The sequence below is a fragment of the Eleginops maclovinus genome, chromosome 7 (assembly GCF_036324505.1).
Source record: "Eleginops maclovinus isolate JMC-PN-2008 ecotype Puerto Natales chromosome 7, JC_Emac_rtc_rv5, whole genome shotgun sequence".
NCBI lineage: Eukaryota > Metazoa > Chordata > Actinopteri > Perciformes > Eleginopidae > Eleginops > Eleginops maclovinus.
Genome location: NC_086355.1, coordinates 14244203 through 14272125, shown reverse-complemented (window position 1 = coordinate 14272125; position 27923 = coordinate 14244203). Strand labels below are relative to the sequence as shown.

At 39.9% G+C, this 27923-nt stretch overlaps 2 protein-coding genes across 4 annotated transcripts in view; one reads left to right on the top strand and one right to left on the bottom strand.

The window, feature by feature from the left end:
* The first annotated feature begins 5791 nt into the window (after nucleotides 1-5791).
* Nucleotides 5792-13035, top strand: LOC134867174 (desmin-like). 2 transcript variants are annotated; one of them, XM_063887538.1, is made up of 11 exons: nucleotides 5792-6483; nucleotides 8527-8587; nucleotides 8770-8865; nucleotides 9801-9962; nucleotides 10043-10168; nucleotides 10258-10368; nucleotides 10526-10635; nucleotides 10794-10846; nucleotides 11344-11435; nucleotides 11624-11662; nucleotides 12332-13035. In XM_063887538.1, the coding sequence occupies exons 1-11, from the start codon at nucleotides 5900-5902 to the stop codon at nucleotides 12371-12373; spliced, it is 1476 nt and encodes a 491-aa protein (XP_063743608.1). In that variant the 5' UTR covers nucleotides 5792-5899; the 3' UTR covers nucleotides 12374-13035. The 2 variants fall into 2 exon arrangements, with proteins under 2 accessions (XP_063743608.1, XP_063743609.1); XM_063887539.1 differs by lacking the exon at nucleotides 11624-11662 and having other exon boundaries at nucleotides 5793-6483.
* Nucleotides 13036-14014: 979 nt separating this feature from the next.
* The window catches only part of tmem198a (transmembrane protein 198a), a 32078-nt gene continuing 18169 nt past the window's right edge, over nucleotides 14015-27923 (bottom strand). For both annotated transcript variants that reach the window (XM_063887540.1, XM_063887541.1), the window contains exons 3-7: nucleotides 23759-23997; nucleotides 22882-23094; nucleotides 21651-21774; nucleotides 17829-18130; nucleotides 14015-17299 (exon numbers count right to left, since the gene is read on the bottom strand). In XM_063887540.1, the coding sequence (XP_063743610.1) occupies nucleotides 17147-17299; nucleotides 17829-18130; nucleotides 21651-21774; nucleotides 22882-23094; nucleotides 23759-23997 (1031 nt within the window). In that variant the 3' untranslated portion in view covers nucleotides 14015-17146. The remainder of the gene's footprint in view (nucleotides 17300-17828; nucleotides 18131-21650; nucleotides 21775-22881; nucleotides 23095-23758; nucleotides 23998-27923) is intronic.

Genomic DNA, 27923 nt, shown 5'->3' with positions numbered 1-27923 from the left:
CAACATATTTGTATTTAATGTAAAAGAAAAACCGCTCTGTGTCAGCAAGACTCTTACTTTTTAATTTAAGCAAACTAACAGATGTACTGACTGCCCTATAAAATACTTTTGGCTTTGGTTCTAATATTCACTAAGTAATCCTATCCTTGGAATACCATAGAAAGCAATAAATGTCTGATAATGTCACGGGACCATTATCGCTTAATCTTCTATGAATGAACCTGTGCTGATTGTTAAGTGTACATTGTGCTCCCATGGGGCAGTTCTCATTTTACTCACATAGGTTTATAGGGCAACTGGACTGGGATAAAACAGCATGAGTCATGAATCATATGCTTTGATCTGATGTCACTTCTGGCTACAGGCACATTGTGTTGCAACTGGCATTTGATATCATATCCCTCCTAATATAAATCTAAAATAGAACTGGAAGAAATTAGCTCTTAAAACATGTCTATCAAAAACATGTTCCTGTTTCCATGTTACACACTTGCATGCAATCACCAATGTGCAAACACACTCACATACACATATCTGTGTTCCTCTCTCCTTTACTCTCATCTGTTCGTCCTTGTGTCACTCTTTTGCGACAGCTCAACTCATTGGCATGTGTTTATTCATGTTTGGTTGGTCGCCGGGCAACTTGCATTCAGTGTTTATGATGGATGAAACCAGCTGAACACCCTTAACCTATACATACTATTTAAATCATGTTAAAACATCATAGGATTTTCACCATTTTCACCCGGCTCTCTCTTCCTATCGCTATAAGACTGCCGCTATTATCGCATTCTGCAGCTGCCAGATCCAAGATACAGTAAGTCTGTATAACTTAGTGTTTATGCTCCCTTACACAGAATAATATAGATATGTTTATGTAATGTTGTCTATGTGGTTAAACACAGATTGTTCTTATATATTTTAGTTTCTCATATTCTATGATTAAAATAGGATCCTCAATAATTTCCCATCATGCCATTTTTACCATCATGTCATCCACACTGGTTGGCTCCTAACTGCGTGAGCATTCCGCAAGCCACAGAGCCCCGCACCCTTAGCCCAAATACCCCACCTTTGGGAAAATAGGGATGAGAAAAGTAAAAATGTCAGGATAAATCGACCTTTAACATATATGTTTTTATTAATGTAAGTTGAAACATATACTCCAGGCGGGTTCATTGGCAGTGATAGTAAGTCATTGTAAAAGGAGTGGGAGGAGTCGGCTTCAAAATCAACTTAATGAGTGAAACATATATCTGACTGAGTCATTCTTTCATTAATTACTGAATCTAGACATAGGAATTTGTACTTTATAATCCAATTTAATAAATTAGCTTTTTCTAATAAAATATTGTGGACATTTCTGCTGATATTTGTTACATTATGCAGCATTCCCAAGATAGCAAATTGGTGTGGCTGATTACGACTGATATGTAGTGTTGGTATTCTCAGACTGTCTGTGTTTCCAGCCGAGCCAAGATCTGGATGCTAATTTAAGAGCGTTTTTCTAGGCTACAGACCAGGTATTGCCCTTGCGTGATGGGTTGTTAGGGAACAGATAGGTAGCTCATATTCTGTGCTGTGCTGATGATGTGTTCTTCAACTGGGAAACTCCAGGATGACTACTCCCGTCATAACAGAAAATAATACACTCGTGTCACATCTTGATCCTATCGGGGTATTGAATGTAATCCATTGCAGTGAAAAGCCTTCACATCACTTCTGGTATATGAGTTTAGTTGAATAGGAAACAGTTTCAACGAATGACTCGTATAATCCTTTACAAGTGAAGTCATTTGTGGGAGGAGTGTCACACTTAACTGGACAAAATGGGTTTTTGGTGTTGGAACAAGCAAAGCCAAAGGCCTGGAAGCCGGATTCCCAGACCCACAAAGGACACAAACTTAAATATATGTATTTCGGGTTAAATAAAAATGTATAACTGGGCATTTTTTTCCAAGTTATGGGTGTATAGTATATATTTTGTACTGATTGTAATATTTTTCAATCATACCACACAGTTGCCCTTTGACACCATTTATATTTTATCTCATTTGATATTTGATGTCAGAGGTTGATTTTCAGCAGTGATGTTTTTATACATTTCTCAGGACATGTCAGTAAAAGCAGTGTCATAATTTGTATTTTTGTAGCTGGTCTCTATCTCTGTCTTCAGTCCCATGATCCTTTAGGAAAGCTAAAAATAGAGCTGACACTCCTAGCAGCTGACTGTGCTCTGTGAAATGCAAATACATGCACGACCACACACAAACTCCCGGCCCCCTGAACTCTACTACCACGCAGAACACATGGATACATATGAAACCCAAACTGGAAGTGACTTACAATCAGCCACTGTAGCAGCCCATTTTGATATAGTGTGTGCTTGTTCATTATTTGAAGCTTCACACATTGAAATTTTGGATGACATTTGGATGCTTCAGTGGCAACAAATTACTCAGTCATTTTTGGGTTACACATTCAACTGGGGTAGAAGAGCAAATTCTACTGCAGGAGTTGATATGTCATTGGCCATAAACCTAATGTTTAAATAGTGGGCAACTAAAGATCACTAAAGAGCTATTATTGCATTTAATCAAGGCCTCTATACACCAATGGAGACTGTGCCAAAGAGCAGACTTCATGGAGCGATGAAACTTATCATATGGCCCGTTAGCCTGTGGGTGGAATACAGTGGAGTTGTTTACCTTGTAGTCTCACTGCGACTGTGTTCCATAACTTGGACGTGAACTATTAACCCCTTTCGGAGCAGAGGTCACATGCACTGGATCTGTATAATCGCCCTTGCTTCCTTGGTGGTAATATGGACTACAGCGGGACGACTTCCTCCATTGTGTATTCCTGTCAACTATGGTTATGAAGTATGTAAAACTGTGGGAGGGGGGTAGGGGACTCACCAGGTTCATATTGATGTGGCCAAACCTACTGTCAGGCACTGAGAATAGCCGAGACGGCATGGGTGTGCTCTCCCATGAGATCCAGCATGCTGTCAATGATTTCAGATGGCTTGCTGTCGAGTCCTTGTCCAAAGAAGAACTGGCCAGCCTGCTTCGCGTCGACCAGGGAGTGTTAGCCCAAGGGTTTGTGAGTCAGCTCACCACTCGCAATGCTGCTCTAGAGGGCCGACACCATGTAATCATTTTTGTGGCATCTGCAGTGATCTCCCAAAGTGCAAACTGTGCTTCTATCTGGGCCAGCCAGGCCGAGGCAGACTACTTTGTTTGCCATACTTTGATGAGATGTCTCTAGAAGTTCTGCCAAAATAGAGACAAACAACTTGTATGTTGGACTATACATACGTGTTTGTTTTTTTAAGCCTTGTGTTCTGTCGAATACAACATTATGTTTTCTAATTGACCTATTCAGGACAATTTTGCTGTGTGCAAGCTAGTTTAATTAAAAATCAAGCTTAATTGAAATCTCCCTTATTCTCCTGCTAGATTTGTTGCACTTGTTTTGGCCGGACAACTGACCCTAGTATTGTTCTTATTGGTCCAAAGAGTTTGGTAAAATCTGCAAGGTTGAGGTGACACTTGAGGTGCAATCAGTGAGATAAATTGAAAACCCCTACATGGTTATGTGGGACCTTTCAATGTATAATTTGTGTAGGAAGTTGAACAAATGTAACAGCTGGATTTAGCCCTCAAAGATATGTTTAGCATCTTACAGAGCTAGGGTTGCCATCATCACCATTATCGTTATCATTAACACCAACACATTCACAGTAAGACATTTGGCAGAGATGCCTCACAAGCCTGGGCTTGCATTTTAGCTGTGAAGCGCTGTGGCTGTCAGAAATGAGCAATGTCTGTCGGTTATAGACCAATAGCATATCTCATTCACACACACACATGCACACTTACACCTACACGCACACGCACACGTACACACACACACACACACACACACACCATTTTCATTGAAATTGGAAACACAGAGCTGGGATGATTTCATCCCTGTGTTGATCACGTTCGAGTAATAAGTAAGCTTACATTTGTAAACAATTGTTAGTTTTACCAGCTTATGACAAACATGAGTAACTATGAAATAAGACAGGTTTGTTTTGCACATACAAACACTGTATGATTACACAGTTTCCTTAGTTGATTTATGCACAGCCATCTTGGAATTTGAGGTTTGAAATTCTAATGACCCATTAAAACTGGAGCACACCGTAGCTTATTATCACTAAACTGCAAATAACTAGTGACACATCTAGCAAAATAAGTGAGTAAACTAGACAAGGTATACCGTATAGCCAATCTTATGCTGCCATGTGTCTGTTGGAATTGTATTTGGGCGGTCGCAGCATGCTACTCATACCAAATACCAAAGTGATAATATGCTATAAATTCAGCCTTAACCAGGTCATATTCCTAACTTTAAACAAATAAATGTATATGGACTGTTGGCTTTTAGGTGGGACAATAATTTTGTAAACTTGGTAAAATAAGACACAAACTGCGTATTACAAAATGTTTAAACAATGCATTTAGGTGTGTGTGTGTGTGTGTGTGTGTGTGTGTGTGTGTGTGTGTGTGTGTGTGTGTGTGTGTGTGTGTGTGTGTGTGTGTGTGTGTGTGTGTGTGTGTGTGTGTGTGTGTGTGTGTGTGTGTGTGTGTGTGTGTGTGTGTGTGTGTGTGTGTGTGTGTGTCCAGTGGAGAGCACTCACGATAAAATGGACAGTGTAAGTGACCTTCCCAGCAGTAGGGCTATCAGTCAGACTATTCTGCTCCTTATATAACCAAGGGTAAACACATAACACTATTATAGCTCTAAAGATACTGGCAAGTAGCAAGTAGAGTAACTGTTCAAAACATATCAAATGTAAATCATATTGCGCAGCATTAAGATGCTGCTCAATGGATTCGTTATTATGGGTTGGCATTGATTACATTAACACAGTTTAAAGCTTTGAAAAGTGGGTTTGATTGACATGTAAGGCGTCAAAAAAACATCAGTTTATCAAAAAGAGGTGTAAGTTATATATCCATATTGTTAATTACTGTGGCACCTGGAAATTGATTTACAATAAGTATTCCTTGCCTATTCCAAAAATGCAAAGCTATTTTAAACTAACTCAAAATGAGATGTGATCTATTTTAGTCTTTTGACATATAGACTGTGGGTAATATTCCCACAGGATATGGTATACAGATACTGTTTATGAAAGAAACACACACACACACACACACACACACACACACACACACACACACACACACACACACACACACACCCACACACCCACACGTACACTGAAGGCCACCGCCCTTTCCAACTGTTGAAACCAGAACCCTTCAACAGCTGAATTGAGGATTGAAATGAGGGGAGGGGCTGGAGAAAAGATGAGTGGCTGTAGAGAGGGAGAGGCGATATGGAGGAAAAGCCTGTAAAATATTGGATGATCAAATGGATTTACAAAACAATAACATTACTTTTCCTTAAAATGTGGTAATTTATAGTTTTGAAATGATGAGAGTAGTAAATGAGAGTAACCCGGGGTAAGAACAATTTTTATTGCATCTCCAAAATGTTTTCCCAATCTCAAGCCGTATCCAGAACAGATCTATTGTGAACATTTATATGGGTTGGGACCTAGATCAATTCCGACAGTGATCAATTAACACAATGGGGTTCAAGTACAGTGATGATGGGGAGTAGGAGGAAGTGTTAGTACAGACAGGGGAATGGTGACAGAAGGAGGACGGACAGGGGGTTGGGGCAAGGAGTGGGTGTGGTAAATCTACAAATAGCTGTGCTCAGTGTCTAACATTTCTTCACTAAGTCTCTCTAACAGTTGCACAGTGGGACAGTTGGTTCTCAGCACCACACGCGGCTCCATCAAACCTCAAGACAACCCAACAGTCAACCAGCCATGAGCAAGTCCTACTCCTCTTCGGCCCAGTCGGCCTCCTCGTACCGTCGCACCTTCGGCTCTGGCGTAGGGTCGACCCCAATGTCAGCCTCTTTCTCCTCCTCCTCCGGAGGTGGTCGCCGCTCTGCTGCAAGCCACATGTCTTCCCGAGTCTATGAGGTCAAGAGCACCGGTATTCCCTCCTATTCCGGCTACAGGGTGTCTTCTGGTGCTGGGGGAGCTGGGTACGGCTCCTCTTCAGCCATGCGCACCTATTCAGGTGAGAAACTGGACTTCAACCTGGCCGATGCCATGAACCAGGACTTCCTCAGCACAAGGACCAATGAGAAGGCCGAGCTTCAGCACCTCAATGACCGCTTCGCTAGCTACATTGAGAAGGTGCGTTTCCTGGAGCAGCAAAATGCAGCGCTGACGGTGGAGATTGATCAGCTCAAGGGCCGCGAGGGGCCCGGCCGTGTAGCTGAGATGTATGAGGAAGAAATGAGGGAGCTGAGGAGGCAAATAGAGACCCTCACCAACCAGAGGGCCCGCGTGGAGGTGGACAGAGACAACCTGGCTGATGACCTGCAGAAACTGAAGCTCAGGTAGGTCAGTGGATGGTGAAATGTGTACCAATGGATGCACCTTTAAAGGGAGGTAATAATGTCAACTTGTTAAATGACAAACGTGATGAAGTGACAAAGAGGCTGATAGCAAATGTTCCAGAAAAATAATGAATAACTGAATAGTTTAGAGAGGGTCTTTGGTCACATTTGAACTTTTGCTACAGTTGTGTTCATCAGAGGTTTACAACCTTTTTGGCATGTGATGCTTTAAAGTAAAGCAATTCCTGCTTCCTTACCTTTGTCATTGGTTTGATTAGTCTTTGAGTTGTGAGCAGTTTAACCATAGAGACATTTCTTCTCATACAACTTGGAGAAAAGGCTTCAAAAAAGCTCAAATCAAACTTCAAATATGTGTAGCAGAATTACTGTGAATTCACGCACACCCATGAAAAGACCTTCGAAGTTTTTCTTGTGACACTTTGGGTTCGGACCTCCAGGTTGGCAACAGCTTGTCCACTAGGTGTTCTATCAGAAAATCAGAATGCCTCGTTGCTGAATGTTTTTATGAAGAAGAATTGTGGTTTAATGAAAAGCAGGAGAAAGAAAAAAATGTGTCTCCCAAGTAAATACAATAAATTAAGTAGGCAAGTTGCAGTACAGGCCCATAGGAATAAAGTTGAGGCAGACGGACGGACGGACAGACAGACAGACAGACGGACAATGAACAGAGATTTACGTGTAATGAAAATAATCACAACATTAATCTGAAGGACAGCTATATACATACTGTGTGTGTGTGTGTGTGTGTGTGTGTGTGTGTGTGTGTGTGTGTGTGTGTGTGTGTGTGTGTGTGTGTGTGTGTGTGTGTGTGTGTGTGTGTGTGTGTGTGTGTGTGTGTGTGTGTGTGTGTGTGTGTGTGTGTGTGTGTGTGTGTGTGTCTGACAGAAAGTATGAGAAAGAGAGAGTGAGATTAAATGTGGGTGTATTTCAGATTGGTCTATTTGGAGCTACTAGGTCAGCCTTCTGAATTTTGTATTTCTGTCACTGCAACAGCGAGGTTAAATTTGGGTGTATACAGAAACACAGACACACAAACACGCAGACAGAACATCACAGTTCAAACACACACATCACAGACACAATCATTCACTTTTCAGCAATGAGTGAAGCTTGCTAAAGCACCTACTGCTCCCACTGAGATCAAAATACACACCTCCAGCCTACACAAGTTATAATACCTGTGCGCACACACACACACACACACACACACACACACACACACACACACACACACACACACACACACACACACACACACACACACACACACACACACACACACACACACGTATATATTATATGTACACGCACTGATAGAGAGTCTGCCGAATTTAAGGATCGCATCAGCGGCTAAATGATGTAAAAACCCCAAAAGAAGAGGGTTTTGCTACAAACACAAGCATTGACCAAAAATAAAAATACTGCATTGAATTTAAAGTTAACAACCCTTGGAATACCAGAGACTTTAGACACATTTGAAGTATATGCATACATTACATGCCTACACTCTTTTTTCATTCTTCTCAGTTGTTCAGATTACACAGTGAAATGCTAATTCTGGATACAGCATCAGCCAGGGCCAGACCTCTGTTCCTTTACCCCTCTGACACTGACAGTGTGATAGCAGCTGCACATAGAACTGAAAGAGCAAGTGTGTGTGTGTGTGTGTGTGTGTGTGTGTGTGTGTGTGTGTGTGTGTGTGTGTGTGTGTGTGTGTGTGTGTGTGTGTGTGTGTGTGTGTGTGTGTGTGTGTGTGTGTGTGTGTGTGTGTGTGTGTGTGTGTGTGTGTGTGTGTGTGTGTGTGTGTGTGTGGATATGGTCACAAATAAAAGTTATACGATGTGTCATTGTATAGCCAGTTCTATTCTTGTTATAAAAAGACCAGAGAGCCGAATGCTGGAAGAATGAGAAGTGGTAACTAGTTGATCTGTGCCTGGTAATTGGTCTCTGGGGAATAAGCCATGCTCTCCTACACAGTTAATGTGTCTTTATTCAACTCTTCTTGCTCTTTTTTTAATTTAGACTGCAGGAGGAGGTCCACCAGAAGGAAGAAGCTGAGAACAATCTTTCTGCCTTCAGAGCTGTATGTATTTTTTTCTACAAAATCACAACATTGTACCTCAATATTTCTTATAATATGTATCTTAAAAGCCAAAGTGAAAACTGAAGCACTACATTCTATCACAACTGTCCTTGTTTATTCTCTCAACCACTTTATATATATTATTATAATCATCTTTTTTATGTTTCTTTGTATGTATCCAGGATGTAGACAATGCCACTCTGGCCAGGCTGGACCTGGAGAGGCGCATCGAGAGCCTGCAGGAGGAGATTGCCTTCCTCAAGAAGATCCACGAAGAGGTCTGTTGATTTGTCTATTTGATTTAAATTCTGTCAGTATTTCTGCGTGCAATCAGTCCCCCATATCTTCAGTATGTTTTTTCTATGTATGTCAGTAGGATAGTGTCCACTGTCTACTATCATATAACACCTCTGTGCAAGGCTGTACGGTAACACTAGACATATCTGAGGCTCTGTAGGCATGCAGCTCTTCAAAGAGATCAAATAGTTCACACTTAAACACAACCACAGATGATAAAACATGTTTATCAAGCAAATGTAGATGCATAAACACTCTTTCTCGCTACACAACAGTGCGGGCAGTATAGAAGCAAAGCAAATGCAATAACTGCCATAGGTATTTTGGTGCACTTTCATCCAAAGGCATCAAAGGACAAAACTGAGACACATGCCTGCAGAGTTTATGTGCTTCACCACCTCTGCCTTGGCTTTGACGTCTCAGAAATGCTGAACTGACATTTAATATAGAGGGCATGTCAGCTGCTGTGTGTGTGTGTGTGTGTGTGTGTGTTTGTGTGTGTGTGTGTGTGTGTGAGAGTTAGTTTGTGAGTGTGTGTGACAGAAGGAGAAAGAAAAAAGGGTAAAGAATGTGTGCATGTGAACAGATGCAAGGCTTTTTATATATTTTGGTTAGACCAGGAGACAGCTGAGTGGGACCAAAGCTTACTAGTTGCGGTTTTATATTTTACAGTTGCTCTATATTAATAAGTAAATGTCATTGATGTTGGATGCCATGCATTGATTTTAATGATTCATTTGAGTTTTTTCTCTATGTACAGTAAGTCAAAGTGGTGGCTTAAGTGATTAATGCAGACAAGACTTTGCGTGTTTGTCTGCTCCTTACAAAACATTATCTTTTATAACCTCATACGCTTATTTGTTTAAAACATATAATTATTCACTTCTCATAATCTTCCACCATCAACCTCTCTCAGGAGATCCATGAGCTGCAGAGTCAGATGCAGGACACTCAGGTCCAGGTCCAGATGGACATGTCCAAGCCCGACCTGACCGCTGCTCTGAGAGACATCCGCATGCAGTATGAGGGCATCGCCGCCAAGAACATCGGAGAGGCTGAAGAATGGTACAAGTCTAAGGTAGGGCAGGAGCCGGCACACACAAACACTCACAGGTCATGTGTGCTCTTAAGCTGATACAACTCCTCCTTTCTCCTCAGGTGACTGATCTGAACCAGGCTGTAAACAAGAACAATGATGCTCTGCGTCAAAGCAAGCAGGAGTCCATGGAGTACAGGCACCAGATCCAGTCCTACACCTGTGAGATCGACTCACTCAAGGGCACCGTAAGTATTGAATGCAACCTCTCTATTGCTTTCTTTCTGGATAAAACCTCTTTGTTCCACTTTTAACTTCACGTCTATGTCTCCTGCAGAACGAGTCTCTGCTGCGCCAGATGAGAGAGATGGAGGACCGCATGGGCCGCGAGGCTTCCGGTTACCAGGATAGCATCTCTCGTTTGGAGGAAGATATTGCTAAGATGAAGGTAACTAGCCCATTGATTTTTTACACTTGCTCTTTACCCATTTAAATCTATGAGGTCATAGAAAGTAGCATCAAACTGGTCCAGAATTTAGAATATCTCAATGTTCAGTTTGTCCTTGGTGTGGTGTGAACATAACGTGTTATTTATTGACTTAAAGGACGATATGGCTCGTCACCTGAGAGAGTACCAGGACCTTCTCAATGTGAAGATGGCCCTGGATATTGAAATTGCCACTTACCGCAAGCTGCTGGAGGGAGAGGAGACCAGGTGTGTGGTATTCACGTTTAAATGTGTGTGATATTTGAAGGCTTTTCTTTCGTCTGTCCTAGGCTGACATAACCTGACTTTTTCCATTGACAATCTTAATTTCTACTTCAGTATTCCCCTTCTTTTACCAGCTAAACTTTGTTTATCTTCTTTTGCAGGATCACCACCAACATGCCTTCCCAGTCTGCTTATTCCTCTATTGGATTCAGAGGTAGGAGAAACACTACACATTCTTCATGTCTCACATAATAACCAAATACAATTTGAAGTTCCCAACGAGTCAATGAGGGGATAAGAAAAAGACTAATAATAGCTTGTGACTGTATATGGCAGGGGTTATTTTGAGTGCATTACATGTTGCAGTGACACATTCTGACCACTGTGTGGAGGTATATGACATGTCAGGAAACCTTTGTCGCTTTTTGATGCACTGGAGCAAATATCATGAAGCCACACATCAATAATCACAGGACATTTCCCATTTGCTTGATGTATTAACAGTCCAAATGTGCAATAAATCTCTTCTAATTACTTCCCCTTTCACCACCATTTTTGCTCCTTAAGTAAAAAGCTGAAATGTAAGATGACGTATTAGGTTTCAGCCACAATTCATTCATTATGAGTTTGAATATGTACCCAAGCTTGGTGTTCCTGTCGCTTATTGTGCGTGTCAATGAAGTAGTGTAATGTGTGAATGTGTTGTTACAGAGACCAGTCCTGAGTCCCAGAACAAGCGCTCCTCAGAGGTTCACTCCAAGAAGACTGTTCTCATCAAAACCATTGAAACCCGCGATGGAGAGGTGTGAGCGCAAACACACTCAACCATGTATATGTACATGTGTATATGCATGACATACTGTACACTTGCATCATTTACCATAAAGCTTTCAGCCCCAGGACACCCAAAGTCATATATACTGTGCATTTAATTGTTTTAAATGTATGAATATCTTGCTGAATTATTTGTATTTGTTATATTCTCATACAGCTGAAATTCTCTATGAGCCAGGGCGCTAGTGCCCAGTCTGTAAGTTATACACTAATATCCCACCTTCCTTATCTTTTCCTATAAGGGCTGAAAAAAAAAACGATCTTATCTACTTTATAGAACAGACTGAAGTTTTGCATGTTGCCATGACAGCACAGTGTAATGCAGTGCAATCTATGTTTTGAAATCTAGGCTGGGCCATATAGAGAAATATAAATCACAAAATGTTCTAAGCAAATAAATCATTATAGAAGCTTTCACTACATATTTACAAAATTAAAAAAGCTAGAACAGACTGGTGGTTTCATAAAAGGACATCCTTGACTTTAGAAATCTAAAAATAGAACCTTTTATGATATCCAAAAGATAAGACAATAAATAGTCTCATGTCACAAATGGATTGCCTATATTGCCCATCCCTAGTTGAAATCATAGCTGCAAAAACCTTTTCAGCCTGTTTACGCAGTAAATCTTGTGGTTTGCCCTGTATAAACTCCTTTAATTGAACATCAATACTCCACAATGGCTCCCATGAAGCACCTTTAATGTCACTGGCATCTGTCCTTTATCCAGGCACAATACCTGCTTCACTGTTAATGGAAAATACTCTCACGCATTATCTGCAACACTCTTCGGTTGTGACAAAGATAATGAATATGTTTTTCCTTCCTTTATAACAATTTACAATACCTCTTCTCTCCTCCTCAGGTTGTGAGCGAGTCCACACAGCACCAGCAAGACATCATGTAAACCGGAAGAGGCAACATTAAAAACACTAAATGAATTAATAGCACACCAATGGATGTTTTCCTACCACAATTTATAAAATGAATCTATTTTTAGAGCCAGAATGCTGACCATTTTAGCTGATTTAAAAGGAAACACTGTGATTTAATGAATGCAACTGGTCTTTAGACAATGTACCGTACATCATGAACAGGATAAATGCAGTATTCAGGCAAACGCAGTGCCTTTACCCTGGTTTTAAAGAAAATTCATTCAAGGATTCATGCTTTATTTGTGTTACTTTCCTTTACCTAAAATACCTATTATTTACCCATATTTGAAATATCTTGTCTGCATAAATGATGCAAAGTTTGAAATGATCATCAAGGCTTGGTGTAGCTGTATTGGCCCAGTATCCAAAGAGGCGTTTGTACGATGCAAGAAACAGTACTTTTCACTGCACATATTCCAAGCCTTTCTGTGCAAATGTGTAAGGATATGAATTGATTAAGAAGGGCTTTTATTTGTGTAATGAAAGTGACATGTCAGAAACACAAGCCTATAATGAGAGAGGAACTCAGTCATGTTTGAAGTTTGAGTTCAATGTTATGTTCTGGGTGTTTGATTTTATGAGGGTGACCATGTTGTGGCCAAAAATTCAAATAAAGACCTTTGTAACCATCGTTTATCCCTTGAGTCAGCCAGTTTCTTAAGATTTCTTTATAAAAGAATATTATTTGTTGTGTGTGTACATCACACATAGTCTGAGACAGTCTTCTTTTTAAGCTCTGCTCATTAGCATTCCTCAGATAGCACGCAGGACTTTGCATTGACTTCTTTATGAGCTGTTTCCACCCACTGCATTTATCATCTGACGTGTGCTGTAGCTAGCTATACTTGCTTGCTCAGCCAAGCGCAACCCTCTTCTGTTAACATTTAGGGCACTTTTATGAAGAAAATAGGAGAAACAGGAGCGATCTAAGGGGAAAATGAAAAAAGGCTTCTCAATGAGCTGTCAGCTTAGTTTTTTTTAGTGGAAAGCAAATGAGCACAGCATCAACAATTATATAGTCTGTGTGGTTTGTGTCTGAAGTTTCTGGACTGAAAATATTAACAAAGATTCTTAAAGAAAAACATTGGGGGTGGAGGAGGAGGGAGGAAAGAAAAATACAGAAAAGGCAGCATGCAAGGCAAAACCACGATGGTGGTACAGAGATCAGCAAACTAGAAAGAAAAGGCGTAAAGGGAAAATAAAAAGGTTATTCAGAAAAAGTGGTGAGAACGATTTAGAGGGAGGTAATTAGGCAGAACAATGAAAGAAACAGACAGAAAGAGAGCGAGAGATGGCTCTTCCAGTAGCAATGTTGAGCAAAGCTAAGGAATTACTGTCTGTTCACAACTGCTGCCTCTGCCAACAACTTCCCAATCATTATAAGTCAATAAAACGGGTAACTTGTACCGCTTTTATTTCCTTCAAATGAAGTCAGCTGACCTCAGTGACTTCTCCTTTATCAGCTGCTAAAAGTACTGCTACAATTTTTTATTTGGCTCCTTTTCTGTGCTGCTTGAAGGTTGGTTTTTTTTCCTGATAAGATTTTATGACAAACTCAGTGTACAAGCTGCAATGCAAATGTGTACCATCAGAGCAATTGAATGTATATGTGAAGTAAGAAGAAGTCATAATGGATGGACTCAACTATAAACAAGATGCTTAGTTTTTTGTTTAAAGTATTTTGTATAGCTCTGTATCGTGGCCTAGACATGATATGCTGTAAAGCCCGACTGAAACCGATATTGTAAAAATCAGCTGGTTTAAGTAGTACTGCCGAAACACTTTGATTTGTTACCTAAACTCCTACCTTTTATGTAAAATAAATGTGTGTCTGATTATTTGATATGTGTACTCATAAAATCATCTGTGTGATCACTGTAAGAAAAGTAAAGAAAAACAAGACCATTAGATTGTAGAATCACAATGTTTATCATAGCTTAGGTCCATATAAATTCATGCTATCAATAATAATAATAATAATGACAATAACCATTGTCTTCAGGTGTTTTTTACACATTTAAAGAGGTTGGTAGGAAAATCAAATGCAATATCTTCTAAAAAAGATGGAGTAATGAGTAATCACCGATGGTTGCTGATAAAAAGAGTCAAGGCTCAGTTTGTTTGCTGATTTTCATCACACATTGAAACAGCAGCATGAGAATGATACAAGTGCATCCACCATTCAGCCAGGTAGAACTAATTGGACATACAGTAGTAACGCAATATAAAAAAGACCTAATCCAATCAGCTGGATAAATAACATAAGCGATCATGATGTTAACATAGAATTAAAGAAATGATTTGAACATTTAAAAATTATTTACAGTTCAATATCTACAACAAGTGTTTTCCCTACATATGCTCAGCAGTTATGCACAATCACAGAAAAATAATAGTAGAAACAAATGCAAATGATTATGATGTTACAAGCGCACTACAGTAAAACCAAAAAGAAGAACCAAACGGGACTTACATGTTAGCAAAGTCCCAAATACAACTTCAACAGCCACTACTGACAAACATTATAGGCGTAACACTGATACAGTAGAAAGGAAAATGGCTTAGCGTAATGCACGTCGATAGGAGGGAAATTATTCATATTATGCATTTTCAAAGCCCTTTACCTGGACAAGTTTAAACAGGGATAGGAAAAGATCAAATAAGTTGGTCCTTTCAAGATTCACTATAACCTTTTCTGTATGCTGTTGATATTGAAATGCTTAATTGGACTTCCTTCCACAATATCCCTTCAGTCAATGTGGATTGTGTTTTGGGACCAACAAACTCAAAATGGAAATCGGAGGTTTTCACATGACAACAGTGACACATTGAAACATCGACACATTGGACAAAGTTACACAAGAATTCTCATGCAGTTGTGGGTTAGGGTGAGAATGATTGGTCCTTCCAATGCCAAGCCTGTCCCTTCAACTATTAAGAAATTGAGCAAAGTACTGTGGAATTGTTTTTTTGATCTAAAATTCAAGGTAAACTCTAACATAAAAAGGACATAAAACACAATCCAAGTGGTCATAATGAAGTTACAGTACCATTTAGTCTCAGTAGGAATTGTAACATTAGTAGTGCTGCTGTTTATTCTAGGAAACTACAGTACCTTAAACAGGTTCAAATAAAACAAAAATATTTCCTTTGCACTGAGAGACTCCTTGTGCAAATCCAACTTCCCTTCAGTACCACAATTGTAATGTTCGGAGTAGATCAGTGTTCAAATCCAACTGACAAGAAAAAAAAGGTCCAGTAGTAAACATTAGAGGGCGCCCTTTGCAAATGATTTCATCTTTTCACCATGTTTTGTGATTTACAGGAGATTATGTTGCTTCTGCTCCTTTTCATCATTTTACACTTCATCCAAACTATAAGATTCACAGCCTTACTGAACCTGTATACGAGCAAAAAGGGGAAACACAATACAGCATGTTTTACATACATTTCAATTAATCCCCCTCTCTGTTAATAAGTGGTGCAATCCATCACTTGCCACAGGGCTCCCTTATAATCTCACACACAAACACACTATATCAACCATATTTACTGCCATGTATTGTCCTCTCTGAAGCACATTTCTGGATGACCAGTATCAGAGAGCAGGTTCTTCTCTTTCTGTTTGACCGTCACACTACTGACAAATTCACAAAATGTAGTTAGTCTTTAGGATTAGGAAGAGTGAAAGGAACACGAGAGCACTTACAAAAACATGTCGACAAAGATAATTACATAAAGTAGCTTACAAAAAAGCTTTTAATTCCAGGAGAAGAAGAAAGAAGAAGAAGGGTACGGATGTATCTTCTGCTCAGATCTGTGGTTAAAACAGCTGGGGAATCGAGGGCAAAGGGAACTGATGACACGTGAGCACATTTCCCTTGGAAATTGGCATTAATGTAGGCGATGACACATGGAGTGTTCATGGATGGGATAACTTAAAAAATTGTCTACGGGGTGAGCTCTTTGATCCATGTTCACCTGAAAGCAGTCGCAGTTCTGCATTTTGAAGCAGCAGAAGACTGGTGCTGGCTGCCATGTCTGGATTCACAAGGTGTCAGAGGAGATAACAGGCTGACTTCATGTACTCCTCACTTCCTACAGCGACCTTTCGTGCAGAAAATGATGAAGAGCTGCCTGTCTGTTCAAGTTTTTGCTGTGGTTTTTTATGTTTTTCTGAAAGTTTCCTCTATGGGCACTGAATAGTTAAAGCAAGATTTTTTCCAAGATTCAAGATACAAAGAAAAGGTTTATTGACGGTTGTGCAACCTTAACTCTATATAAGCCACATGATGCATTTCCTTGAAAATGGGGCAGCCCTCCAGAAATGACTTATTGTGATTTGAAGCAACCAGAAGTTTCTTTAAATCAAATGTTCAACTTTCAATCAACTTCCCAGAAGTCCATTATTTCAAGTGTCCTGCAGACCAGGATAGGGGATTTAAAGTCAAATACAGTTTGTGATGACTTTAGATTTGATGAAGCAATCAGTTCTTGTGTCTTCAGAAAGAAAAAAGTTCTTCCCTTGCATCTGTTCATAAAGAACAAAACAGGACCAAACTGGTCAAATAAATACAACTCCTTAGAGAAAACCAGTGTTGGACAGGACACCTTATTTGGATAACTGAGTTACTGATGTGTTAAATGGCAGTTAATTATGTTGGCAAAGTTAGATTTTCTATGACGTATATGTTTGAAGCAGTCCTATGTGACTGTGGGTGTGGTATGGTGTTCATTTCCCTGTCTCAGATGCGAACTGGAGGTCCGCTGGGAGCCGTGAGGGGCACTCGAGAGCCGCAGTCGTAGTCGAGTTCAGCCATCCGGGAGCGGCTCATCATTCGATTTTGGGAGTACGCTCGTCTGTCTGTTTGTCTGTCCCTGAAACTCCGGATGTAGCTCTGTGGACAGACAGGAATTAAAGGGTTGGGTTATGAAAATACAGTTGTGGGACATTTGCGACTGCTGCATATTACTCCCTAAATTATTTGGAGTATCTGGCTGTGTCTAAAGGTTATAAAATCTGTCAACAAAGAACTGTCCACTACTTGCAGGGACACTTCACTAGGACAACAAGACTACAGGAAATCATTGATCCTGGTCAAGAAAAAGTCTCACACATAGCCCCATCTGAACCTAAGCAGTAATGTGGTAATCGAACATTATTACTTATTGGTGCTGAAAAATTAAGCCAAAGCCAAAAACTGCAGTTCACTGATTGGCCACTTGAGGCTGAGTCCAACTGTGAGTCAATCCCCATAAACGTCCAACATTACAACCTAGTCAAAGTATGTGTCACTTAATGGAAAGCCAAATATTTTGTATATTTGTTTTCCAAGTTCATGAAATAGTAACTCTAAAACTATTACTAGCTTATATATTAATTTCTTGAAATATTTTTAAAAGCATGACAGGAAGAAGGAGGCTTACCGGTGACAGTACATCTCCATCAAAGCGCCTTTTGGGGTTGGACTTGCGATGGTAGCCGGGCTCAGTCTGAGGAGGAGGGACTTTAGGTGGCTGAGAGCTCTGTGCTTGGTGATGAGGGTGGGATGCCGTGGGGTGATGGTACTGCTGGTGATGGTGGTGATTGGTGGGGGCTTTCTGCTTGTGGTTAGGCTTCTGGTTGTCTCGTTTTTTCTTCTTCTTTGTCTCCTTCTCCTTTTTAAGCCTCTCTTCCCGCTGTCGGATCCGCATGAGTTGGACTCTCCTCTGCTGTCGACTCAATACCACTGGAGACAAAGAGATAAGAGATGTGTTCATGTGTGGCCAGAGAAGAAACAATAGATAATTATGAGGCAGAGAGGGAATCATTAACACAGAACAATGTAGCTTCTATGGAGAAACAAAAGTAACTGGATTAGTCAAGAGGAAAGGATCCTTTCAAAATCTGTCAGATTGACAAATAAACAGGGGAAACCTTCAATCAGATGGTTTTGAATGTTAAAATTAACTTTGAAATGCCAATGGTTCATCCCTAGAAGAGTTATTGTAAGTACAGGCATCTAAAAGAAGGAATAAAAACACACCGATGTCCATTTCCTCATTTCCTTCATTCTATTCATATTGTTGGCAGACAGATAATTGTCCTCGCTGCATGTACTCGTACTGAGCAGCTCAGTCTCCTGACATATTGTGAGTGGGTGAATGTGTTTGTGTAATTTTCACATCCACCCGGGCAAAGGATGTCCAAAATCCATCCTGTCTCCCTATCCATTGATTACCCATTAAATTATTTCTGGTTATGCCTGTTTGTGCGCAGTTGGGTTCAGCGGTTTAAATTGCAGAAATGTAATGTTCATTATGCAAATTCAAAATGTTGCCCTTGCTGAACTTCATGAAGATAAGATGTACTGTATGCATCATAGTTAACGCGTATGTGTGGGTGGGTGTGGAAGTGTTATGTTGTCTATTGTTGTTTCTTTGTGCGGGCGGACAGCTAACAAGGCACCATCTGCCAGGGAAACCGCTTAATGAAACCCCCCTTTCCTTTTCCTCGGCTCACCCCACCCAGGCCTCTGGTTCCATGCTTCTATGTGTGTGTGTGTGTGTGTGTGTGTGTGTGTGTGTGTGTGTGTGTGTGTGTGTGTGTGTGTGTGTGTGTGTGTGTGTGTGTGTGTGTGTGTGTGTGTGTGTGTGTGTGTGTGTGTGTGTGTGTGTGTGTGTGTGTCTACTGTACATCTAGTTTTGTAAGGAGTATGAGCCTTGGACCTCGCTAAGGAGTTCATTTTAGCCAGCCTGCCTTGACATTGTCTATTTTCAAGGCAGGTTATGGGTGTGTGTTTACTTTTTTGTTGTGATTGTTCAGGTTCTGGTTTGTAGCCTGGATATCCATTATGTAAATCAAGTATTATTAGGTATATAATGATTTTCTCTCATTGTCTACACATGCAAAAAATAAGAAAAAATTAAATGTCCTCGCATGTACAAGCTAATTCATCCCTGCCTGTGTTTTGCACGCTATTCAGTCAGCTGACAGACAGATGATTTTTCTTACTGATGCACTTGGGTAGCCTGCTTACCCAGTGTGCCCTAGATGATTACCCTCCCCTGCCCTTCCCCCAGTACACCTGCTCTCTGTTGTCCCCATCCATCTTTCTCTGACAATAGAACTTGTCATCTAAGAGGACAGAGAAACTCTAATAAACTATGTATTACAGGCTGTTTAGGAACACTTGAAAAGGATTTTCAAGCAACACAACATGACCCTTACTGACCTCGCTTTTTTTTTTACAAAGCAGAATTAAAAGCAGTAACATTCACAGTTGTCTTTATGAAGCTTCCCCCACAGTCCTCTCACAATCACAGGCAACAACGTTCTCTTCCCAATTTTATCCTTATTTTTGGTGATGTCCTTTCTCTTAATTAAAATGTAATCTTTACATATTTGATTGAGATATAGTTCCTCTAGTTTGTGTGATTGTTTAACAGGGAGAAATACCAGAGCAGGGTTATAGGGTTTTAGTCAAGCATTAAATAATTTAGACACATGATTTCTAGCAAGCTTTTGTACTTCAACAAAGTTGTGTCTCTTAAAGTTTTGGAAAATAAATGTAGTTCTTTTTGGGCCTATATGTGCTTTCTCTATGCCTTCCCGCCTTTCTAGGTGTTTTTCCCACACACATAATTGCATATTTTTCAAAATAGCACCAAAAAGCTTTTTCTATCTCTTTGCCCACTCCCTCTGACTGGAAGCCACGGCAGCCTGCTGTTTAATCCCTTTATTCGAGGCCATGTGTGACTTCTAAGACACTGTTTAACCCAGTGTGTCATACGCCAGCAAAGATCAAATGTGTGTGTGTGTGTGTGTGTGTGTGTGTGTGTGTGTGTGTGTGTGTGTGTGTGTGTGTGTGTGTGTGTGTGTGTGTGTGTGTGTGTGTGTGTGTGTGTGTGTGTGTGTGTGTGTGTGTGTGTGTGTGCATGAATGAATGAGATGTGTGTGTTTAAATGCTCTTGTTCTTTGTGTATAAGTGAGTGGGAGTCTATACCCTAGTATATTTTTGTCTCTGTGTGAGTCTGTTTGTGTGTGTGTGTAAGTGATCTTGCGTTGGTGTTGTGGTTGCTTTCAGAACAGATTAAGGCTTTCTCCATTAATAGCACACACCGCTGACAACACTAATGCTGGTGTATTCAGACTTTCCCACATACAAACACACAGTGCTCCCTGCCCTCACAGTGGCTTTGATTTTTTTTTTCAGTTGCCATTAAAACTGCCTGCTTAATAAAATTAGGATAGATTTGTCAGTGTTGAGAAAATGGAACCAGCTTGCAGTTGCCTTTTTGAAATCGATACTGAAACAAGCCTAATCATTATTCTGTGTGCTCGACATAATTACTCAGTATCTAAGATAAGACTGAATAGAAGTTGCACATTTCTACCAAGAAACCTGAATAAATAGACATTAAATAAGACTCTAACATATGCATGTACACAGTTTCTGCAGCTTGGGCAAAATAGCAGCATATTAATTTACATAGCGGCTATCATTGGAGATATTAGTGGTAAATACTGTGAATAAGAATGTAAATACGATTTTGAAACTGCACTATAAAACATATGTTTCAAGAGGTCTGCAGCAACCTTGCCTGAAGCTAGAGGCTGTGGCCTAGATTGCCATAAAACTAGAACGGCTAGCATTTTCTGACATGTCATGAGGACACGTGCCCTCAGCCTCTGACATTCACATTTCCCCCAGGTCCCTGGATTTTACAAACATGCCATTCTTCTTTTCTTTGGAAAATGTCCCTAATGAATTCCCTCCTTCCCATATCCCCTGACCTCCACACCACACCACCTGCAGAAATGCTCCCAATTCCCTCAGCGGCTCCTCTGCGGCCCTTATTCCATTTCCACTTGCATGGGCCTGTACCCCGTCTCTGCCACTGATTCTCTACCCTGCCTGTGATCTGCTACCTGTGTTTAGACCTACTGCCTGATTCTTAACTGCCTTTGACCCCTGTTGACTTTTTTGGCTTGTTTGGACTGACTCTAAACTGCTGACTAGGCCTGTTTTGACATAAATTATAGTAAAAATCCTGGTCTACCTGCTCTGCCTAACATGTTAACATTTGAGTACGTAGCCTTTTTCTCAGCTCGGAGATGATTACATTTTTGATTTATAAAAAGAAGTCCTCATAAGTAAAGAAGTAAAGTTTGTTTCTACACACTATCTAGCACAACAATATTGGTGCCCACAGTTAACTTAAACCTGGTAAAAGGTGTCTGGTTGTGTGTAAAGCAGCATCACTCACCTTCTGTGTGAGAAAATCCCTCTGCAGTGACTTTCCACTGGATCAGAACTCCAAGGAGGGCCAGGACCGGCCACACTCCCAAGATGACCCAAGTAAACCAGCACAATGGCTTCTTTGGCGCCACCTGCAAACATTATAATTACGGTTTTAGATGAATGATTTAATTTCAATAAATGTTTACACAAAAACAATATGTTGTTTGTAATTGAAGAAACTTTTAGTTTCTTAAAGGTCCCCTATTATGCAAAATGCACTTTTTGCTGTCTTTTATACATGCCCTCCAAAGGCGCGCGGCCAGCTTCAGGTCAGCTGAAATTTAAAGCGACAGTCACAGAATCAGCACTTCAGGAACAGGGCTGAAATGGGGCTGAGGTGTATCAGGCATGCTACAATGCGTGATCTGTTCGGTATTTTGAGCAAAACACTTCATAGACATGTTTTTTTAGAGATATTGCCCTACTATATATTGTTAAAATAAAGCATAATAGGAGACCTTTAATCCTTCTTCAGAGTTCCCAGAGTTATTAAAGACATGATGAAATACCATTATGTGTTAAATGTTTAAAACAAATCCAGTTATTCCAAGGGGTTTGCAATATGTGACTGGTATGTAAATGATAATATGTTGGGGTCATTTTTGTTGCCAGATCACAGCCCAACTTTACACCTGTGGGAGATTTTGAGCACAGTCTCTATCAGCATCTTTAAATCATCCAATGATTGAATAGATATTGGTTAAACTTTGGCAGGACAGTTTGCATTATGTGGGACTGTTTTATAGCAATATTGGATTTACAGGATTTTTTGCATTAGTGTTGTCAGCTATTTAATTCACTGACTCAGCTCAAAAGCAGACATTCCCATTTGGGAATTTTATCTACAAATGGTTTTTCAATTGAATTTGTAGGAAGCAAGCTGACTACTCTTTTAGAACACAATCACAACATAAAATTAGATATACTTTATTGAAGATTTTATCCATATTTTCTATGCTTAACTCAGCCCGTCTGTCCCTCATCCACACACATATCATCCGCAATCTGGCCAATTGTCTGTCTGTTTTCTCACAAACAAACACACATGAAAATAACGATCCAAGGAAAACAAACAATCAAGGACACAGTGACTCTCAAATAAAAAAAAATCTAAATGGTAATAAACATTAAAATAAATGAATAGTTTTGTTTTTCTCTCACAAACAGTTTATATACAAACTCACAGACAAGCTTACCCTGAGTCTCTCGTAGATGTAGTGTACCAAAGCGAACAGCTCTATAAAGTAATCCACGGTGACAGTGATGATGGCAGAGCCGAATGTGGCGGTGGAGAGGGTGACGAAGCAGCGCTGCCATTGAAGAGTGAGGACGGCAAATAGCGTCCCAGAACCCAGGAGGATACCCAGAGGAACCCACACTGTTTTTGGGTGGTAGAACTCCTCCATAGCCTTGGAGAAAGAAAAGAGATCATCATTTTACTTTGGCAGTTGTATTATTTTCTTATAGTATTTTGTGTAGTTTAAATCAGTAGAATGAGTTACATCAACATCAATGATGGCAACAATTTAATACATCTGAAATAATTTGTTCATTCACTAAAGCCAATCCAAGTCCACAAAGTACATCCACACAAAAGTTTACCTCAACTTGTGACAAATTGGTACCATATATTAAAGTCTCTGTCTTCCAGAATGTACGACTGGCCTTTAGATTTGTTTTTGCAGTCAGTTATGTTAACTCTTTGACTATATGTGCTGATTTTTAGTTAGTATGCTTACTTTTTGGCTATCACCACACCTAACAAGATTAAAGCCGGTATTTTTTATGGCCTTTTAACATGTGTTCTAACTGGACCTTTCTTTTTCTCGGTAAAAACTGTGAAAGTGTGGATTACAACAATCGTGCAAGCCACTTGATGATGTGACACGTCCCAAGTAGGTTTCTATGTGATCATAGAGCAAAGTGTTATCTATAAAAGCAGAAGCATGTTCGTAAATAAGAATGGACTTGTGAAGTTGTAACACTTATCATAAGTTACCATTGAATCATTATCTTTTGATATTCTGTATGAGATATAAGATAAATGGAAATAGTCATCAAAAGTATCCTCACCACCAGAGAAGCCACTCCAAGCAGCAGGCCAAGCAGCAGGCCCACCATGAACAGACCCACACTGCGGACCAACATGGTCACCAGGCCACACAGGGTCCCGATGCCCAGGCCGATGCCCACTGACGCCTCTACACTCAGCTGAGTGTCCATCACCCTCTCCTTGTAGCACAGCATGAAGATGACCACAGAGCCAAACATTAGGCCTGTGAGGAACAACACGGCCTTGAAGCAACGATAGCCTGCAGGAGACATGGAAAACAGTACTGTAAGAATATGACAAGCATACAGATGCTTTTACAATCTGCAACTGTCTGTGTAAATGATTCAGTTTCTCTTGCAAGCAAACAACCGCCATATCTTTGAAGCATACATCGTGAGCCACCAAGCTTTAATGGATCCATTTTATAATGCCAAATACATACCAAGACAAGTGTACAACAATATTAGCAAAACCAACACATAATGGCAGAGAGAAATGGTATTTGTGGAAACATTCTCTAAAGAGGTATAAAGGGGGTTTATAAATTGTTACCATAGGTAGGACCATAGATAATTGTTACCAATTCATGGATACATTTAAATAAAACACATGTTTGAAATTATCAAATGCAACATTTTGGCTGATGATAATCATCTTCCACCATCACTTGTGGTTAAATGATGAATGTAGCAACCTAAAACTTGTAATGGTTTATGACCAATGTATGAAATGTAATAAATTATCTGATGACCGGTTATCCGCTGCAAATGAATATCCTTCATTAGCCAGAACATGCATTTGATTTCTGATTTAACATGTGTTTTCATCCTTTAAATATGTGAGTAAAATATCTTAGGCATGATGCATAAACAAAAGCAATGAAGAATATGAAGAGCCACCTTCCTGTGGTGGGTTAGGGAGCCATTTCTTCATTATGAGCAAGTAAACCTTCATAAAAGTGCCTTAAAATATGATAATCATCGTATTATGAAAGGTCATCCACATTCATTAGTCAACATGCCAGCTGAATAGAACAGCTGCTATCCTTTTAATTTTGTTTCTACTCCCATCATGTTGTCCCTCCTGTCCTTGTCTTTCTCTTCTCTTTCACCAGCTTCATTTAAATGTGTTTATTGCATCCAAAAAAGATGGCAAATCATTTAAAGCTGAAATTATCAGCAGTTACAATCTGCCTGGCCCATGCTTTGGTGTTTATTAATGTTTGTGTCTCACTTTGTATTTGCTGTATTTCTCCTTCATTCTGTCTCCAACTGGATTCTGTCTCTAGGGGAACCAACATCAGATTGTTATCTGTGTGTAATCAGGCATTGCACAGCTGAGCCGAACAATACTCTTCCTCTCATCCAACCCAATGTCCAAGCTCCTCCCTCGTGACCATTACTAATTTATTTGATGGACTTCTTCTAGCTTTATTTATTTCCTTCTTCTCACTCTTCTGGTTTACCATTGTAGACCTATCGTCCAGCCACCAGGCCCCTAAATAAAACATGTGGTAAAACCCTATGTCTTTCATCAATACTGCTCGCTGTCTTCTGTTACACAGTTCCTGATCATCTACAGTATACCCAACTGAACATTTGTTGGCCACATGGTTATCAAACATTTTTCTTCTATATCAGGTAGTCTGAATCCATTTTTGATTTCAATTTTAGTACAACCGCGTGCATCTCGTTGGCAGCTCGTAATCTCCAGGTCCACTTTACTCTGACTCACCCACCCATTTCTCTGTCCTTTATCACCCTGAATGTTCCACCCCCTCTACAGGGAGTAGGAGGGGGACTGTTTTTGGTGCCATCTTACTTCCCTTACCTTTCCTGCAGCCATGAAACCCTCCAGCCCATCTGTTCACTCCAGCTTGTTCAGCTCTTGATTACCTCCCTTTCCCTTATTTTCCTTTGCCTCGTCCATTTTGTCCCTATAATGTCACCTATAATTTCAGCTGCACCTTTGATTTTTATCAAATAATTACAGCTAACCATTTCTTCTTAAAAAATACAGTTTTACAAAATTATACAGTTGCAAGAGGCATCCATCAGCGGGGAGAGACTCAATTCTCAAACTGCAGAAATGTTATTTTCAAATGTCACCGTGGGGTTTCTTAGAAATGTCAACAACATGCAATGTGTCTCATCTGAATAACAGGTTTTTTTTAATTTGGTTTATAGAGCAATATCTGGAATTGAGGGTGAAAATACTCCCTTTTTATCTTCTGTTTCTCTCACAGTATGTTGTCAAACAAACAGAGAAACAAATAGAAAACAGATCTTAAAGGACTGAGGAGCTGAAGTGATGAAGAAAAATGATGCAATTTCATCTCGTAACGCATGACACTTTGCTATAAATCTTTAAAACAACTCTTTTTGTGTGGTTGATTCTATATATTGAAATGCAAGTCAACTTGTTAATTATAAAGCTGGTGTTGATTGATAAGAAACCTAAAATAAAAGGATCAATTGCTCAATGCCTGAATGTTAGAAGTCTGCTCAGAGTACAGCTGAAGCGGATACAACATGGTCTTTGTCTGGCACCAGCCTAAGGGCAAACTCTGCATGTTCTACCCTACTAGTGGTGAGGATCTACAAATAGCAATGACCCTTACATTTTTTAGCCATCCAATAATTTTGTTTCATGGCCACGAGCCACTATGGTCTTGTACCATGTTTGGAAAATTAAAATTGCTGGGTAAACCGTTTGTAATGCAGGGACAGACCCTGATGGTGCTTTACAAAGACGTACACACTGAATGTTAATGCTGTGTTTACGCTCCAGTGAATCTCTCCCTTCTCCATTTGAATGCTACACATTTACTAACAGCTTCAACATACAGCAATATTCATCTAAAACCAGCTTGGAGGTTGCTTTCCCGAAATTGGAATTATATCATTTTTTCTACGCAACAAAATTCAGTGTTTTTATTGCATGAAACAGTGCCCTTTTAATTTCCCTTTTTAATACATATTTGACAAATGTTGTTGCTTGTGTTACCAGCACTATAACATCTCTGTATTGGGCTGCTGGTATTATGGATGTATATCAATTTACATACAGGACTTTGTACATTAGAAATGGTCAAGTAATCTAACAGAGGACGATTGATCACAAGAAAATACATACAATTAGAATATTGCATGCATTGTTTACGCAAAACCAGACACTGATTGTTGTGTTGGGATTTATTACCACTAATGTTTCCTGTGGATAATTTATATCACATGGCTTAATTGTGCACAATATGTTGTGTTCCTGTTTTGAAAGTATAATGTTAACCTGTATGGTCTCCTCCTCAATAGCCTGCGCTGTGGGTAGGCAGTTATTGATGCAAACCATGTAAATGGAAGAGAGTTCAAATCTCTTAAATAAAGGCAAAAAATAACATTAAAAACACAATTTGTGCCTGCATTGAGTCCCCGAAAAACGGCCATCAATTCACAAAGCCAAAGGAAAATGAAAATCTCTGCCTGTGCCTCTTTGCAAAGAAAATAGCTGCATGAAAATGATTACACAGGCTGTAAGACAACAAGCATTCTGAATGCAATGTCATTATTTGAGCCCTTTTATGTGATTTGGCCTGTTCCTATTCAAATGTCATTGCAATTTTTAATCCATCATTTTGTATTGAAACAAAAAGAAGTCTAATGTAAAAAGCCTGTAACCATTACAGCTGATATGTTTTTCTCTAATTATTTAGAGATGACATTTTCCTGTAATGACTTTACATCAAAACTCATTAGAATGAGCCGCTAATACTCATTCACTTGGCACAACATGAAGCCTCAAGTTAGGACTTTGTGTTTTAGCATATGAATGGACCCATGCATAAAGTATGAGCCAGACGTTTGATGGTACAGAGGAATACCAAAACAGTTAAAAAACAACAGGGGTCCACTGCCAGTTAGGACTAGTATTTTTGCTTAATTGCAAATTCTGTACTTCATTTTCTCTCACCAATGCTGCAGCATTTAGTTAAAATAAGCAGCAACATGCCTTTGAATCAGCAACAGATTTTCTTTACGAGACAGAAAGCAGTCCGATCTTTCCTGTATGGCTGCTGATGACAGCAATCCGGGAAGCCATGTAGGGGTAATGGCTATTCAAGGATTTGATAGGATGTAATTCTAAGAAAACATGCAAACATATAGCTATGCCATAATAGCTTACTTTGTT

Coding starts and splice junctions, on each gene's coding strand:
- LOC134867174 (XM_063887538.1), top strand. CDS start 5,900: ATGAGCAAGTCCTACTCCTCTTCGGCCCAGTCGGCCTCCTCGTACCGT. Junction 6,484..8,526: donor CTGCAGAAACTGAAGCTCAG/GTAGGTCAGTGG, acceptor TTTTTAATTTAG/ACTGCAGGAGGAGGTCCACC. Junction 11,663..12,331: donor AGGGCGCTAGTGCCCAGTCT/GTAAGTTATACA, acceptor TCTCCTCCTCAG/GTTGTGAGCGAGTCCACACA.